Source organism: Schistocerca americana, chromosome 1 (assembly GCF_021461395.2).
Source record: "Schistocerca americana isolate TAMUIC-IGC-003095 chromosome 1, iqSchAmer2.1, whole genome shotgun sequence".
Taxonomy (NCBI): domain Eukaryota; kingdom Metazoa; phylum Arthropoda; class Insecta; order Orthoptera; family Acrididae; genus Schistocerca; species Schistocerca americana.
Window position 1 is genome coordinate 303874161 of NC_060119.1, and position 18293 is coordinate 303892453.

An 18293-nucleotide genomic window follows, 5' to 3' on the forward strand; every position below is an offset into this window, starting at 1 on the left:
CAGAGGATCCGGGTTTGATTCCCGATACTGCCAGGGATTTTTTTCCTTGGTGGGAGGACTGGAACAGTGTGCACTAATAGTAGTGGCACCAGGTCTGCAAAGCCGCAACGGCCGGAGGTGTGGTACACTGACCGCCACTCCTCCAGACCCCACCCACGTGACGCCATTGATTGATGGACGACACGGCGGTCGGACGGGTCCGACTGGCTCATCTGTGGTTAGAACGCCGGTGCTTGCTTGCCACGCAGTTTTATGAACTTCCTGCAACTATTCACTTTTCACCTCAAAACACTCTTCACAGGTACGCCACCTACTACAATACAGAAACAGCAACAGATACGCGGTAACATGGGTGTGCTGTCTGGAGCGTGCTGCGCTTCGTCCGACATAGGTACGCAGCTGGAATCACAAGACGTGCTGTCTTTCGGATCAACAGCAGAATAAGATCTCGCACGATGCAATATGACAGTCAACGATCTAAGCGTGTCTAATTGCCGTATTGTTTAAAATCAGCGTGTTACTAAGTCGATAAGAGAAGCTGCCTCTCTTGGTCTGGTAACAGGATACAGAAAATTTCTTTAAAAAATTATTGTTTAAAGCGTCAGAACGGAATTGTCATCACCGCTCAGAGATAGAGGTTATGGTACCTAAGTATGTATTTTAACTTATTCTTGAGATTTGGCTTGCTAATAGAAACAGCTCGTTGTTTTGGAATGCCAGCACTGTTATTTCCGTAAGATTTAACCACATTGACGTCGACAGAGCGTTTAAATCTATTTTCCATTCTTTTCGCTGCGTCGTGGATTTTCAAAAGACTAGTCATTGGTTACAGGTACGTGTCTGTTTTAGGAAACAAAGTTCTTGTAGTTCTAAAATCGTTAACGTAGTTCCCTTAGAAGCAAAGAGTGTAACTGAGAAAAATTTGAGGAAGAAACGTAGCAAGGGTACCTTGTGAAGCGGCGTTGGTATGGCGATCTTATGATCAGAGCACTAGTTTAATTGAATGAGATTGTGAGCTCATCCCAAACTTATGACTCAAGGAAATCTCGGAAAACGTGGATAAAAAATCCTTGAGTACGAGCTAATCTCTTAGATGCTGCGTCAACTCGCTAATTTCAATACGGCATACGTGCTTAAATATTTCAAGTGCCGAAGATTCTTACACCAGAAAGTTTTCATCAATGTTCAGGTAAATCTTGGCAGTCATTTCCTCTGAAAACCTGCATTGTTTCATCGCTATAATCGTGTTACACGATCGAACGCAGCACTGCTAGATTATTTTCCGCTTTCCGTTATTGAGTTTTATGGTATGGTATGGTATTTTATGGTATCACATGTAGAAGAGATTATATCTTTGACACCACTGAAGCAAAGATGTTGCCTGAGCGGCAGAATCGATTGTAAGTAGGGGCGCGCAGAATGCAGTAGCAGTCAGTGTTGCTCTCTGTCGCAGGTAGGATGAAAGACTTAAAGCTAGTGGCTATCTGTGAGAATTTAGCTGTTGGCCTATGGACACAGCGTAATACAGTTTTGTAAGGTACTGAAATTTTGTTTATTTGGTTTTAAGTATGCAGCAACGCAATGTGGATCTTGCTAATTTTACAGTACTGACCCTTCATTGTAGGAACCAAGTATTTGCCTTCAGATTTAATGCATAGGTTGATTAGGTATACACGATTTGTAACATTTTGTGTGTTTTGTAATCCTGATACAGACAAGTTAACTTTGGGATCTATTTTGTGAATCGATGTAAGACCATTTGTCATGTTACTATTCAAGTATTGTTAACTATCTCAGTAAGTGAGAATTGCAGAACAATTGAGAAGTTCACTGACTTTGAAGTTAACGCAAAATGTTTCATATCAGATTTTATGAAGGAGAAGCTTTATTTCAATACAATTTTCGAATTAAAGAATGCAATCTTAGCATATGCTGTTATCAGTATCTCATCCTCTTCCATGTGGTGTTTGTTTAAAGAATTTTTTCAGCCAGTCAAAAAAAATATTAATGTGCCAGAATCAGAAAAGTACTGATGTTTGTAACAGTTTCAATGCAGGCAGCATTGCACAGCGCTGAGCCAGTATCCAAAATTATCACTGAACGTTTGCAAGGTTATTCATTATCAACTAATCTACTTACATTATTTGTATGAAGCTATTTTACAGCCGGTATTGCACTCTGCTGAGGCAAGATTGAATATTTTGTATGCCTACTGTGGAGAGAACGGAATACCAAGATTACATCCACTGCGACTCAAGAGCTAAGGACAATGTATTTCATTGTTTATTTGCATAGGGAATTTTATCAGTTTATTGCACAGGGCCATAGAAGTCGGTGCTTACGAGACTTTCGTTATAGGCATTACATTATATTGTATTGTATTGCACTGTATGTTAACCGGGGACGTAGAAACGACGGAGAGGCACCTTCCCCGCCGCAGCCGCAGTGTTCCAGAACCCCACGAGTACCGCAGTCCACTTCACCCCTCCGCCTCCCCACACCGAACCCAGGGTTATTGTGCGGTTCGGCCCCCGGTGGACCCCCCCCCCCCCCCCCCCCCCAGGGAGCGTCTCACACCAGACGAGTGTAGCCCCTATGTTTGCGTGGTAGAGTAATGGTGGTGTACGCGTACGTGGAGAACTTGTTTGCACAGCAATCGCCGACATAGTGTAACTGGGGCGAAATAAGGGTAACCAGCCGGCATTCGCCGAGGCAGATGGAAAACCGCCTAAAAACCATCCACAGACTGGCCGGTCCGCCGGGCGGATTCGTGCCGGTGACCAGGCGCTCCTTCCCGCCCGGATAGGCATTACATACTGGTTTTCCAGATTAAGCTGTTTAATTTTTCTTTGGATTTCAGTAAAACTGATTAATCACACCATTTTCTAAACAACACAACACACAGTAAATTTGGATAGCACAAAATATATTTTCTTAAAGAATTTTACACTAAAACATAGTTTTAAAGGACGTTACACTTGGATATTTTTAAAGAGTGTTACAACCAAAAGACGAGGCAAAACAATCATGTGAATGAGAAGGACACCAGCGCGGTACCTCCCCGCTGCCGCTGGTTTTGCTGAGTACGCACCTGAGCAGGTTCTCCCGCGCAGCGTCGCTGAGTGACGCCATGTTGAGGCCCGCCGCGTCGGTCATGGCGCCGCCGAAGCCGTGCACCTCCTGGTACCGCACCGAGCGGTTCACCGACAGGACCGCCTCCGTGTCGCCGGCTGCATCACAAACACGGTGCACGTTCAGACATATGTACAATATGTACACAAGTGATAATATTCTTCTCGGGTGTGCAGCCGGATCATAACGTCATCTTGACACAATATTTCCGCTGTCCAACTGGCCGCCATCTTCAGGTGTGAGTGCTAGTCCACGATCTCCACGGAACTGACATCTCAGCGCAAGCGGCGGCCCCTATATAGGCCGCAGAAGACTCACAACGCGTGCGTGAGAAGGTGCTGTAACTGTTCTCTAGCTCAAGTAAACATACCGAGCCGCCAGTGGTGGAAACAGCCGAAATCGAGATATCGCTATCAAAAATTAAAAATTATTCCGACGATCGAAACACAGACCGTTGTTTTTTAATGTGTGATAACACTGGGTTCCAAGTCTTACTTAAAAGGTAACCTTTGTCTCTATTAATAAGATTTTCAGATAAACGAAGCTCTATGGATTCTTTTAAAAAACAGTCCCAATAGCGAGATGCAGGGGCAACAATTTTTAATTTCTGATAGCGATATCTCGATTTTCCTGTTTCCACCACTGGCGGCGCGGTATGTTTTACTTGATCTAGAAGACAGTTACGGCACCTTCTCGCGCACGCGTTGTGGGCCTTTCTGCGGCCTATATAGGGGCCGCAGCTTGCGGTGAGAAGTAAGTTCCGGCGAGATCGTGTACCAGCACTCTCACCTGAAGATGGCGGCCAGTTGGACCGCGGAAATATTGTGTCAAGATGACGTTATGATCCAGCTGCACACCCGAGAAGAATATTATCAATTATTACGCCGGGAAAGCCTTCGTAATCACATGTACACAAGTGATTAAAAGTCAAACATTAAAAAAGGGAGCTTATTTCCTGAACAGCATATCGTAAGGGTTACACAATAAAGTAAAGCTTAATCACAACGTAATTGGCAGAAAACATGCAATATTTAAACGTATAATTGTGAACTGTTATCTAACCCGTGTTTCTCTTACCGGCCTAGAAAGTGGTTCAAATGGCTCTGAGCACTATGGGACTTAACATCTGAGGTTCAGTCCCCTAGAACTTAGAACTACTTAAACCTAACCAACCTAAGGACATTACACACATCCATGCCCGAGGCAGGATTCGAACCTGCGACCGTAGCGATCGCGCGGTTCCAGACGCTTTCCGGCCTTCCTGTTCTTACGGAGGACTAAACTAACAACAGTTCTTCGGTAATGAAAGTCGTTCAGTTAGATATTGTTTACTTCAAACAGTCAGTAGAAAGATTACGGGAAATGAACAGTGACATTCTGCTCAGCAAAAACAATTTCCGTTTTGCCACATAGATTGGTTCATTTCTTAATTCATGGTTTTCGTAATAAATTTTTGCTATTTGAGCCAGTGTAGACGGAAAACCATTTACCGTACGGCTACCCAACTTTGTAGGAATGATCTTCGGATTGTGCACTGCAGGATTTGCGTTATGGGTAGCGTTTGTGTCATAACTTGGGTTTGGGCGCCGGTACTGGTACGGCGAGGTAGGATCGGAACACCAGCGTCAGTGTGCATTGCAGTTGCTGACAGTCAATATGGATACGATCAAGGCGAGCAAGGCTTTACTCGTGAAGTTGTTTGATCAAAACAACAGAATTAGTGCTCCTGTTCCTCGCGACTACCGATGCATTAAAGGAATACGGAGAGGCTCTCTTTCCGCGCCGGGGTTGAAGAACGTGATTCGGAAGTTCGATTTAACTGGCGATTTGGTAATTGCTCCAGGAGACGCCGAAGACCAACTGTGTCACAAACTGTTGAAGCAGTCACTGTTGCCGTGGCTGAGAATGTTGGACGCAGTGTACGATCTTCAAATTGTGTCGCGACGGCTGAACACGCCATCGACCAACGTTCGAAAGTGTTGTGAACAATTTCTAGTGTGGGTCCAGGCTGTCGTGTATGCAGATGGTCGTAACACTGAGCAATGTTTGCAACCTGAAACTTTAAAATGAGACGCAGTTAACCAATGTTACCCTCTCATGTGAAAATTAAAATGTTTCTTCCATTGGTTTATTCGTTGTTTCCCTTCCGGTATAGGAAAGTATAAGTGGTCCGTTGAATAATATGTTTAGTCTGACAGTAGTGAAAGAATGAAACAAGAGCTAACGTTAAGATCCCGTCGATGTCGTAGCCGTTAGAGAGGAAATTGTGGCTCGTTGGTTATCTGACGTGTAACAGTTACATTCTGACTTCGTAACATTTCATGTTTACTTCGGTGTTTCAATGTAGTTCTGCTTGCTTCGTATCTCAGTGCAGTAAACGGCACGCAATCTACTGCACTTGCCTGGCACGTTTAGAATTGTTTTGTCTGTAATGTTACGTCTGAAAATTTAATGGCCTTTGCTTTTTAAAAGAACGCCATTTAGGACATTTCCTAGCACACGGGGTAGAGGACAAGAGGCGGAAGAAAAAGAGACAGTAAATAAGTACATGTTTTGGAACGAAACATGTTAACTCTAAGGATATAATGAATGTAGCTGCGAGTCGATTACATCGCTACTATTGTATGCAGAATCAACGCTGATTGGCTAATTACAAGTAAGTCGGACAAGATACACAGTTCGTAACAGAGGATTTTGCACATTCGTAGAACGTCTCCCTTATAGAGCGGGTAGAGTCGTTGACCGTTAATGTTGACATATTGGTTTCGATAGCGGTCGATCGGGCTAGGACCGGAGTCCTCTCAGTATCGTGATGTCCGCTGAGAAGCTGACGGAGTGATCAGCGACGTGGACACGAAAGTTGGCTATTTCTAACCAAATTGAAGACCTTCCGCTAAACTCGATGATTTCATATATCAATTAATTACATACATGTAGAAATTACAGAAATTACACTTGAGAGTAGTTACAATAAAATATCATTTACGAGTTTTCGACTGTTTGGCCTTCCTGCGCCAGTCTCTTCATTTCAGAGAAGCACTTTCATCCTATATCCTCAATTATCTGTCTTATGAATTCCACTCTCTGTCTTTCCGTTCCGATTCTTCCATCTGCACTCCCTCTAGTACCACGGAAGTTGTTCTTGACGTCCTGTTATTCTGCCCCTTCTTATTGTCAACGTTTCTTTCTTCGCCAATTCTACGAAGAATATTCCTCTCTTATCAGTCCACTTTTATTTCAAACTTCCTTCTTTAGCACCACATCTGAAACGCTTCGATTCTCTCCTTTTCTAGGGCACGATTCACTGCCATACAATGCTGCGCTCCAAACGTACTTTCTTAGAAATTTCATCCTCACATTAAGACCTATCACTTGACTAGGAGTGCTCTCTTTTTCTGAACTGCTGTGCTTTTTATGTCCTGCTTGCTTCGGCCGTCGTGTATTATTTTACTTTCAAGGTTGCAGAATTCTTTGTCTACTTCGTTGGCACCAATTTTTGTGTTCAGTAGATCGCTAAATCTCATTATTTTCGTCTTTATTCGATTTACTCTCAATCTGCGTTATGTACTCATTAGACCGTTCATTACCGTCAACAAGCCTTGTAATTCATCTTCACTTTCACCAACAATACCAATTCTTTAATTGTTATCTTTTCACCCTCTTGAAACTTTTTCTAATTTTCATCATTGTTGCTCCAAGTATAGTCTGAACAGTAAGAACTAATGACTCCATCCCTGTTTACACCCTTCTTAATTCCATCACTTCGTTTTTAGTGTTGTACTCTTTTTTGTCCCTCTTGGTTCTTGTACATGTTACCTGTCTCTCCCTAATGCTGACTTTCGTTTTTCTCAGAATTTCTGGAGTCTTGCACCATTTTACATTGTCTAATGTTTTTTCTGTGTCCACAAATCCTACCAACGTATCTTGACTTTTTTTAAAAATCTTGCTTCCACTATCAAGCGCAACATTAAAACTGACCCACTGACAACTTTACTTTTCCTAAAGCCAAGCTGATAGTCATCTAACACATCCTCAATTTTCTGTTCCATTCATCTGTACATTGTTCTTGTCAGCTGCTTGGATGCATGAACTGTTAAACTGACTCTGGGATGGTTTCCGCAATTACCGGCCCTTGCTGTATTCAGGACTTGTGTCGACGATTTTTTCCGCAAGTCTGTTGGTACGTCTTCAGTTTCATAGATTCTACACAGCAACTTGAATAGTCGTTTGGTTGCAACTTTCTTCAGTTATAGAAATTCTAATGAAATGTTATTTAAATGCTGACTAACTAAAACCCTCAGCTGCCGGCATGTGTTGTTGATATACCTCGATGTGTCAAGTTGAAAATGTGTCAGGACTCGAACCCGGGATCTCCTGCTAGTCATCATTTATTCCAGGGGAAAGCTGCACGGTCATCAACACCATCTGTTCTTTCGAGAACAGTTACTGTCTTCATATATATAGTTAAAGGCTACCCGGCCATTGACCTTCGTCTGTGCGAATGCACCCAGGTTGCCCAAACTCTTACGGGAATTGCCAAAGTGTGCGCGAGTAATGAGTGGATGGGCAAATGTCTATAAGGTACATTACATATGTAGACTTGTGGACAGTTGGGAATGTGAGTCTCGAGGGAAGCGTGCAAGGGATATGTCACTGTAGTCGCGCTATTTGTCTGTGTCCTCGGTGGCTCAGATGGATAGAGCGACTGCCCTGTAAGCAGGAGATCGCGGTTTCGAGTCCCGGTCGGGGCACACATTTTCAACTGTCCACATCGAGGTGTATAAACATCACCTGCCGGTAGCTGAGGGTTTTAATTTGTCATCATTTATTCCAGGGGAAAGCTGCACGGTCATCAACAGCATCTGTTCTTTCGAGAACAGTTACTGTCTTCATAATTATTTAAATGCCTTATTTGATCACAAGTCTTCCAAAGCTCTGTTGAGCTCTGAATCAAATATTGGATCCCTTATGTCTGTCGTATAGACTCCATCTCATATTCCGTCACATCATCAGGCAAGCCCTCCACAGTCAGCCTTCGGCGGCGCAGCGGTTCGGACGGTGTTTACGTCCCTGCCGCACGTCTGCGCGAGAGGTGTTTACGTTACGTGTGTAGCGGTGTGTGGCGGCATACATAGAACGAATCATGGCCTTGTCGTTCCGCAAATCGACACTGAAATTTAGTTTTGCTAACGAATATGCTCGACCGAAGGCTTACGAGATCGAACGTTATTTACGGGACGAGGTGAAAATCGAACCTGACGTTCTAGTTGGAATACACTTATCTATAGTCAGCAGCGTGGTCTATGTCAAGCTCATAAATGAAGCGGCATGTGACGAACTACTAGTTCGACACCGACAAGGACTTCGTTTCTGTCATTCGGACGGGAATGTTGGAGCGGTAACTGTTGAACACGCCGGCATGGGCCTCCGAACGATCCGCGTCTTTGAGCTTCCATTCGAAGTGCCAGAAGAATTGGTGACAGACGCCCTGCGTCCTTACGGAACGGTCCTATCCCACGTGGCTGAAAAATGGGCGAGTTTCAAGACGTATCCTGTCCTCAATGGCGTCAGACAAATACGGATCGAACTCGGAAAACACGTCCCGTCATACTTATACATCGCCGGTTGTCGGGCGATTGTCGTTTACGACGGACAACCAAGGACGTGCTCTGGATGTGGGAAAGAGGGACACATACGTTCTGAGTGTGCTCAACGAAGGTTATTACAGCTGCCACGGGATGATCCACCCCTCACGCCGCATCCGACTGTGCTCCCCATGACATACGTCGCCGCATTACGCGATGACGTGGGCCGCGAGACAGACGCGTACCAGAACACACAGACAGCGACGGATCGTGGCGAGCCTCAGAAAGATGACGTTGCGGTGTACCGCCTGCAGCAGTCACAGGACGCCCTCTCTTCGGTTCCGCTTGCGGCCCCTTCAGATAACGCACTTGGAGACGTCGATCATACGACGGCGCATGATTCCGACGTCCCCCACGAACAACTGGAGACCATGCTGACCTCTGATTCCGAGGCCCGGCAACGCAAACAGCGATCACCAAAACGCCGGAAGAAGCGTCGCCTCACGGTGGAGAACGACCACTCTGATCTAGCAGACAATTCTGAGAAGTTTACGGGTACAGAGCAGACGACCATGGATACAGAAGAACTGCCTAGCGTGGATGCAACGGTGGCCAGCGGGACGGCGGCACGACCTACCGCTGACGATGCTCCAGACACAGCGAAGGCGCCCGATCGACGGCAACAGGCTACTGAGGAGGCTACGGCGCCTGCACCGCACGACAACGATGGGACACTAGGGGACTGGTCAGAAGACCCACCCCCGTGGGGAACTGATGATGCTAGAGGAACTGCTCCCACGCACTCTCCCGGTGTAAGACCGGATGGGTGCACGGAATAACGGCAGACCATATGAGGGTACGGCGGGGGACGTTAGTACGACAGCAGCCTATGTACGGAAGAATTAGCGACCGTACGGTGCCCTGTCTACGTTGACAGCCATGCAACAAGCTTATCGGATAGGGTCTGTTAACATCAATAGCATTGGGACGCCGATAAAAATCAAGATGCTCAGTGACATGATAAAGGCTGCGGATTTAGACATAGCACTATTACAAGAAGTTCGGGTACTTCCCCCCTCGGACTTTTACGGTTACGACATTTACTGTTCCCCGTGTGACGAGAGGGGCGTTGGCGCAGCTATACTATTAAAGGAAGGGATACGTGCTGACGAAGTGGAATATTTGCCTTCTGCCCGTGGTACGGCCGTGACCATAGGTGGAATACGTTTGATCAACATATACGCACCGTCAGGCTCGGATAAGAGAAGGGACAGAGCAGATTTTTACGCCCATGAGGTTACACCGTTGTTCCAGGGACGATACGATGGTTGCATACTCGGCGGAGATTTTAATTGTGTGCTCGATAGAAAGCACCAACAACCTAACTATACTACTAGCCAAGAACTTAGGGAGCTGATCAACGGGATGGAATTAGTCGATACATGGGACCTGAAGTATCGAAACCAACCAGGATATACATTTTTTACTAGCCACTCCGCGGGCCGTTTGGACCGGATCTACGTTTCAAGGGCGTTAGCAACGTCGACGGTGGACGCAGAAATATGGCCGACGGCATTTACAGACCACGAGGCATATATTTGTACGGTCAACCTTAATAGACAGCAGGTGTGGAGACGGAGGGGTAATTGGAAGATGAACGTCTCCCACCTGCGAGATGCAGAATGCCGACGCATGGTGGAGGACGCGTGGCATGGCTGCCTCCGTCGACGAAATTCTTTCGGTTCTGTCCTGCAGTGGTGGATCGAGTGCGCGAAGCCAGCTTTACGGAGGACGTTAATAGGTTACGGGAAGGAAGTTTCTCAATGGCAGCGCACGACCACTGAGTTTTACTTTACGGCTCTCCGGGAACTGTTAGCTCAACCACCTACACCAGAACGCCAGACGGCCGTCCACCGAGTTAAGGCGAAGCTGGTACAACTTGCGAAGCAGAGGATGGCAGGTACGATGATACGCGCGAGGTCGCAGGATTTCCTGCCCAACGAGGTTCCCTCGATGCATTATGTGATAAAGGAAAGACGAAGAAGACGCAGGAATTTAATACATGAGATCGATCTCGGCGATGGCTGTCGTTTTACAACACAGAGGGGCATAGCACAGGCGTTCACGGATCATTTTAGCAGATTCTATGCGAGCAACGGGGAGGGTCAGAGGGAGCTGGGGAACGTCCTGGAAGAGATCCCAGACGTGACGAGTGTGAACGGGGAAGCGGACGGGTTATCTGAAATTACGTGTGAAGAGCTGGAGGAAGCGATTACACGAGGTGCTTGCAACAAGTCCCCAGGTCCAGACGGATTCCCGTTGGAATTTTACCGTGTCTTTGTGACCATTATGACACCGATGTGGCTATGTATGTTTAATGAGCTTCTGCAGCAAGAAGTACCGGTTCACATTCAATTCACGGAAGGGCTCATGATACCAATACCGAAGCCCCGTGGTGGCAAACGGCCTTGTGATTATCGCCCCTTGACCCTCCTTAATAGTGACTACAAGCTCTTCATGCGCATCCTGGGAAGTCGTATCAAAAAGTCGCTGGAGAATCGAATACATGCCGATCAGACTTGTCTTGGCGGCATCAGTAACATCCACACAGCCTTGGGAGACTATCGTGACGTCGTCGCCCTCGCGGCTGCATGCCGCCTCCGGGGGGCGATGGTTGCAGTAGATTTCGATCATGCTTTTGATCGCGTGGATCATGTGTACCTCACGGCGGTGATGAATAGGATGGGTGTCTCGCCATTTTTGACCAATGCTGTGGTGCGTTTGTTGCACGGCGCCAGATCAGCGATGGTGGTCAACGGAGGGAGAACTGAGTATTTTAAGATCTTAAGATCAGTGAGACAGGGTTGCCCCTCGTCGATCCTCCTTTATGCAATCGCCTTAGAACCGTGCCTCGCAGGCCTGCAGGCCTTCGCCGCCGTCTTAGCGGGATCTCCCTACGACAATTATCATTCAAATGCAGGGCATACGCGGATGATATTGTGTTCCTCGTACGGAATGAGAGGGAGACTCAAACAGCACTGGATTGGCTACAGACGTATGGGATGGCAGCTGGAAGTGTGGTCAACTACCGAAAATCACAATTCATGCATGTGGGGCGTGGACTAGAACCAGGAACGGAAGGACCCTTACCCGCGGTGGAAACCCTCCGCTGTTTGGGTATCACCTTTCATAAAGAGACAGCGAGAACGGCTGCGGACAACTACCGAAGATTGTTACTCAGAGTCCGCACGGCAGTACGACTAAACGCCCTACGGTCGATGGATATGCTCCAGCGAGTGTTACTCGTCAACCTTTATCTCGCGCCCATGATGTGCCACCTGACGCACCTTCTTCCCTTGACGCGCACGATGGCTATGAGGATTCAGGCGGCTTTTGGGTACTATGTGTGCCTGGGACAACTCTTTAAGGTACAGTACAACACGCTTACCCTCCCAGCGCGAGAGGGGGGCGTTGGTTTAGTGAACGTGCACGAGAAGGCGCGTGCCATGTATATTAATACTATGCTCAAACGGTGGCGCAACAGGAATCACTAGCTTACGGGGACGATCATCGAAGAACTCGTACCCACATCGCATCTTCCTTCAGTCAGTGTCGGCCATATATCGCCCCCTTTAACGTATGTGCGCACGTTCCTCGTGGAACACAGTTACGTTCTAGAACGTTTACCGACGACCCGACAGTCGACATCGAAGGACGTGTACCATCTGCTTCTTCGACAGATCGCCCGGAATAGGGTGGAACGCAAACATCCAGCTGTTAATTGGCACGTGGTGTGGCGCACGGTCCACCACCCCCACCTACCTACATCTGTCAGGTCAACATGGTACATTGTCGTCAACAGAAAATACCCTACAAATGATAAAAAGTACGCAATACATTTGGCGGCTTCGCCCTTGTGTCAGCAATGCGGCGTGCTGGATACGGACGACCATCGGCTGGTCTGCGGCGAGGCATTGGCTGTCTGGACTCTCGCAAGAAAGATAATAGCGTTCATGCGGCGCACTATCTATACAGCAGTCTGTTCTGACATAGTATTTTTTCCAGAGGAAACGTACTTTCCGCGTCATAAGACGAACGCAGTGGCGTGGATCACAAATATGACGGTCCATTACATCTATAGAGACACACGTACGAACTTACTGAACGTCCTGGATTACTGGCATTACTTGCAAGATGGACACACGAAACTATTACGGCTACAAAAGTACAAGGATTGGTATGCCAATTTCCTGGTAACGGTATTTGCGGACCCGCCATATAATTGGGGTGTGCCGGGTGCGCAAAGATGAGCGGCGGTGCTTTCGTTGTGAAACCGACCAAGTAATGTGATCGACTAAGAACACTACGCGAGTATGCGACCTACGAAAAACTCACGCTTGAACAGTTAGCAATTGGATGTACTTCAAATTTTGTTTTCATATCCATAAATACTTTTCTTTAGGGTGCCGGAGGTGGCCCCATTTTGATTTTGTTGTTATTTCATGCTGCATGGTAGGACGGCAGCGAGGTTCCTTCCAGGACAGTCATCGTGTGTCAGGACGTACTATGTTTATTTTGTGAATAATAAAGGTTTCTGTTTCTCCTTTCTCTTACCTTCCTTCATATAAAAAAAGAAAAAAAAAGATGGTAAAAAAAAGGTTGGTAGAGCACTTACCCGCGAAAGAAAAAAAAAAAAGATGGATAGAGCGACTGCCATGTAAGCAGGAGATCGCGGTTTCGAGTCCCGGTCGGGGCACACATTTTCAACTGTCCACATCGAGGTATATAAACATCACCTGCCGGTAGCTGAGGGTTTTAATTTGTCATCATTTATTCCAGGGGAAAGCTGCACGGTCATCAACAGCATCTGTTCTTTCGAGAACAGTTACTGTCTTCATAATTATTTAAATGCCTTATTTGATCACGAGTCTTCCAAAGCTCTGTTGAGCTCTGAATCAAATATTGGATCCCTTATGTCTGTCGTATAGACTCCATCTCATATTCCGTCACATCATCAGGCAAGCCCTCCGCCTCGTACAGGCTTTAAATGTACTCTTTCCAACTATCCTCTCCCTCCTCTGCGTTTAACACTGGAATTCTCATCGCACATGTTGACGCCTTTGCTTTTAATGCCACCAAAGGTTGTTCTGACTTCTCTATACGGTGAATCAGTGCTTCAACGACAGTTTCTTTTTTGAATTATTCACATTTTTCCTGCAATCATTTCGCCTTTCCTTCCCTGCACTTCCTGTTCACTTCATCCCTTAGTCATTTATGCTGCTATATTCCTGTCTTTCCTAGAACATTTTTGTACTTGTCCTTTCTTCGTTCAGTTGCAGATTTTTTTCTGTTACCCACGGTTTCCTTATACCTGTGTTTGTCTATCCTAATTCCTTGATCACCCCTTTTAGAGACGTCTATTTTTCTTCAGCTGAACTGCCTGCTGTGTCATTAGAACTTAAACTGAAATAATATTAGAATATTTATAAGAATGCTGTGATCTAGCAGTAGTATACAAAATTAGTTTAATACTTTGATGCAAAATGCATTACAGCGCAAAACACTGCGGAACACAATTCTTTTCGCCTACTTTTCATAAGTTGTGCCCTGATAGTGTGTTTGTCGCAAATTAAGTAAAAATAATATTAAGAGAGATTTTATTAAATAGTATGATCATCTTAGACCTGACTGTTATATATTACGTGGCTGACAAAAGTTTTGTTGGTGACGGGGAAGAGCTGTGTCCTCTGCTGATGGAAGGGGCTCAGTTTTGACTCTGACGGTGACAACTGTATCTGAGGTGGCATCTTGTCGGCGTGACAGGGCTCTATTCGCTACAAGAAAAACCACTATGGGCCTCTTCTCAACGGTGACCACTTCTGTCGCTCGACTACTCTCAAAAGAGGATTATCGGGACGTCCTTGTCGAGGGAAATGTTGCACGTTGTCAACAGAATTTTAGGGAACTTCTTCTGGGTTGAGCTTTGAAATTTAGGCAGAAGGATGTCGTCATGTTTAGTGCAATGTTTGGTCGTATCTCCTCGGCTTAATAAATGTAACAAACGACAATAAAATGAGAACATCATAGCTTGTGGATCGTGAAACCAGGCAGCACCAACAGCTGGTATTAAGCAGACGAACGAATTAATTTTTTCTGGTAAAGTCTCCACTAATTTAAAAAAAAATCGATATTATCTTCAGCGTGAGAGATTAACATTCCACTACCTGCACTCGAAATTATTTATAGGCATCTGATTATGTTCATAAATCGTTTAAATATTGAATACTGCTTTTATTTCTGCGTAAAATTGGCGCTCCTTAGATTAACAGCTACAAAAACTAGGTAAATTACAATTATGTAGGTGCAGCAGATGAAACATGCTTAATATCAGTGGTAGTTCATGAAAATGAATTGAAGAAAATAGATGAAGCTATGGAGAAGAGCTCTTTTAAACACAAATATTACCAAAAGTGTTTTATTTGCGTGCAACTCACTGTTATTTCCTTGTGACTCTAATAAACTTGAACTATGAGCTATGGGATAACGCCTCAAAAGGTTTGTATAGCAAAGGATGCAAGAAATCTGCCCATGTATTATTAATCTTAGGTTCTGTAGAGATTACTTTTCCTGACTAGCACTGAATAAACAGAAAAAATAGATCTCTTGCTTTAAATTTCTCATATTAATGAAACAATATAGCACACTTTAGATAACGTAGTTTTTATTGCAGTTTTAACCATCGCCAGATGATTTTATCTACTTGTCTAACAGAAAATATTTTAAGATAGTGACACCTCGTGACCCTCATGTGGAGCACACTAGTATGAGGAATTTATGATCTCATTATCTAGAATACCGGTACTGAATATATTTTATATCTTAAGTCAAAGTGCATAGAACTAATTTTTAGAGATCTGAAGTTAATCGTTTAAGAAGATCTAAACTGGTTATCAATATTCATAAATATAATTTTGTCTGTTAATAAAAATTACTTAAGTAAATACTTTTCATATAGTATTTCCAGGTCGTCATCACATTAAATCGAATAGTTCTTTACTTAAAATTTAATGTAATCAGATTTATCTACTTGATTTCATTTCTTATTTACAGACGAAGAAGCTTTTATTCTGGAACTGACTTCAATTTCTTGCTTATCAGGTTTTGTCTAATAGTATTGCAGATCTTTTGTTATGGATGGTGCTCACACCTGAAGCGTGTGTCCGTTCAATGAGAGACCCTCGAGCAGTTTTTGATGCATGTAATGATCTGAACGCTTCATAGCTATGCATACTAAACTTCACTACCGATTATGGATGTCAGTAGCGATGTCTCTTAAGGCCTTCAGCTTAAATTAAAGAACTGTTTCACGTAAGGTCTTTGGTATTTAAAAAATTGATGTTATGGAGTTTTAAGTGTTAGGCCTTCAGCCGATTTGAATTTAACTTGTTTGCTCTTGAACTGTCTGATTTTTTGGGCCTTCTGCCTAACTAAAGAACTGTTTTAAGATAAGGCTTTGCCTTTTAAATTTCTATTTTGGTTGAGTTTTGCCTAATTAAGAACTGTTTTACATAAGACCTTCTTTTTAAATTTACTGCTGTTTAGCCTTAAGTGTTGGGCTTTCAGCCTATTTTTAATTCAAATTGTTTGCTCTGAAAATCTCAGATTCTTTGGGCCTTCAGCCTAAATAAAGAGCTGTTGTAAGATAAGGCTTGCCTTTTAAATTTCTGATTATGCTTGCGTTTTAAGTTATTGGCCGTCAGCCGTTTTTAAATTAAAGTGGCTTTCAGCCAGTAATTAAGTCCCATAGATTAAAGCTGTGTGCTTAAAAAAATTTCTTTTGGGCTCTTGTAATGTTTGATCAACTAATAAAGTTGTATGTTCGAATGTAACTGACAGCCCATTATTTTGGCTCCTTTCCACAATTTAAACTGCCTGTCCTGTCCTGCGGGCTAAGCCGGGCATCTCACAAGTGTCAAACTGTTTCTCATCGGTTAGAAAACAGCACTCTGAAATATGCCTATGTAAGGTGATATCTGTTTTACATTCAGTCTATGTGGTAACATCCGTGAGCCTTTTACTAAAATTTGATTTAAAACTTCTGTTTGATGATGAAATTTTAAAACGCGTAATGCTAAATAAAGAATTGTGCAATCGGGATCTTTTCATGCTTCAAAGTTGCGCCAAATCTCAATGGTCGCCTGCCTCTACAATGGATGTATTTCTCCTCCAAGTAACAGAGTTAGGAAAGTTCATTCGAAGCCAGAGAGTAGTGTTATCAGTGGCGTGAGCATTAAAATCCTAATAACAGGAATTTCGTCGGCAGTATACATTGCCTTCAAGGTCATACGGCAAGGGTACGGCGTAAGGTTTACCAGTAAGCATTCTGAAGTCTTTGAATGTCATTACACCGACAGTACAGTGAAGCCTGTGCAAACGTGCTGTAGATTTTTACACGCATTTCATAGATATCTGCATAACTTGCATTTGATAGTTGGGGTGAACCTTGTTTAATGCTTTGAAGAAGTAAATGCGAGGGCTTTTAGCTCGTTTGCAACAATTGTCACAGCTCAGATATCACTAATTTCTTTGTCATGGAAAGCGAAGGAATAGCAGCCACAACTTTTTGGAATTTGTACTGCTCTTGATCGGAGAGCCGACTCCATTTTAAAGAAAATAATGCTGCAGCGGTGTTGTGTAATGGCCTCCTAGTACGCCAAAGTGATAGTGTGCTGAAAAATATCGAATTTCTGCCATGATATGCACCATATGACCGATTTTTCACATACTGGAATAGTTTTAGAGATAAAATTCTTCCGGTTTTTATTTTCCAGAGACGTACGTTTAATCCTTACGGAAAGCATATCTTGCCTGGGTGCACTGCAACTTGTCGGCCTCTGCGCAAGCGAATGAGAGCTGCGTGGCGCACAACCAGCAGAAGCAGCTGCGTCATTAGGCGAGGTGCGCCCTTGTTCACAATATGCAGAACACCTTGAGCGACTAGAGATAGGACATTCATATTCACAGGATATCTACATTAGTATGTTCTGCAGAAATAATTAGCGTTTGAACCATGACGGCCCACTTGTTGGAGGTCAACAATGATATTGCGGCGCAACGCCACCTACTGGTAAAATGTGCCTGTGGCTCTCGTTGTCGTTATAAGGGGAAGATAATGAATCATTGTGACTTGAGCAGACGTGAAGGATGCCTTGTAGATGTATGCGCGAATTGTAATCAGTGAGTTTTAAACAGGGCCGATTTTTGGCGTGAGAGGAGGAGGAGGAGGAGGAGGAGATTAATATTTAACGTCCCGTCGACAACGAGGTCATTAGAGACGGAGCACAAGCTCGGATTAGAGAAGGATGGGGATAGAAATCAGCCATGCTCTTTCAAAGGAACCATCCCGGCATTTACCAGAAGCGATTTAGGAAAACCAAGGAAAACCTAAATCTGGATGACCAGACGCGGGTTTGAACCGTCGTCCTCCAGAATGCGAGTCCAGTGTGCTAACCACTGCGTCACCTCGTTCGGTTTGGCCTGAGAGAATGTGTTGCAGCCATCCGGGAAATTGCTGCC

The 18293-nt window shown here is 44.6% G+C and overlaps 1 protein-coding gene across 1 annotated transcript in view; it reads right to left on the reverse strand.

The window, feature by feature from the left end:
• LOC124622469 (lysosomal acid glucosylceramidase-like) overlaps positions 1-18293 on the reverse strand; it is a 187523-nt gene that overhangs the window by 131993 nt on the left and 37237 nt on the right. Inside the window, exon 3 of the mRNA XM_047148179.1 lies at positions 3092-3230. Within this exon, the coding sequence (XP_047004135.1) occupies positions 3092-3230 (139 nt within the window). The remainder of the gene's footprint in view (positions 1-3091; positions 3231-18293) is intronic.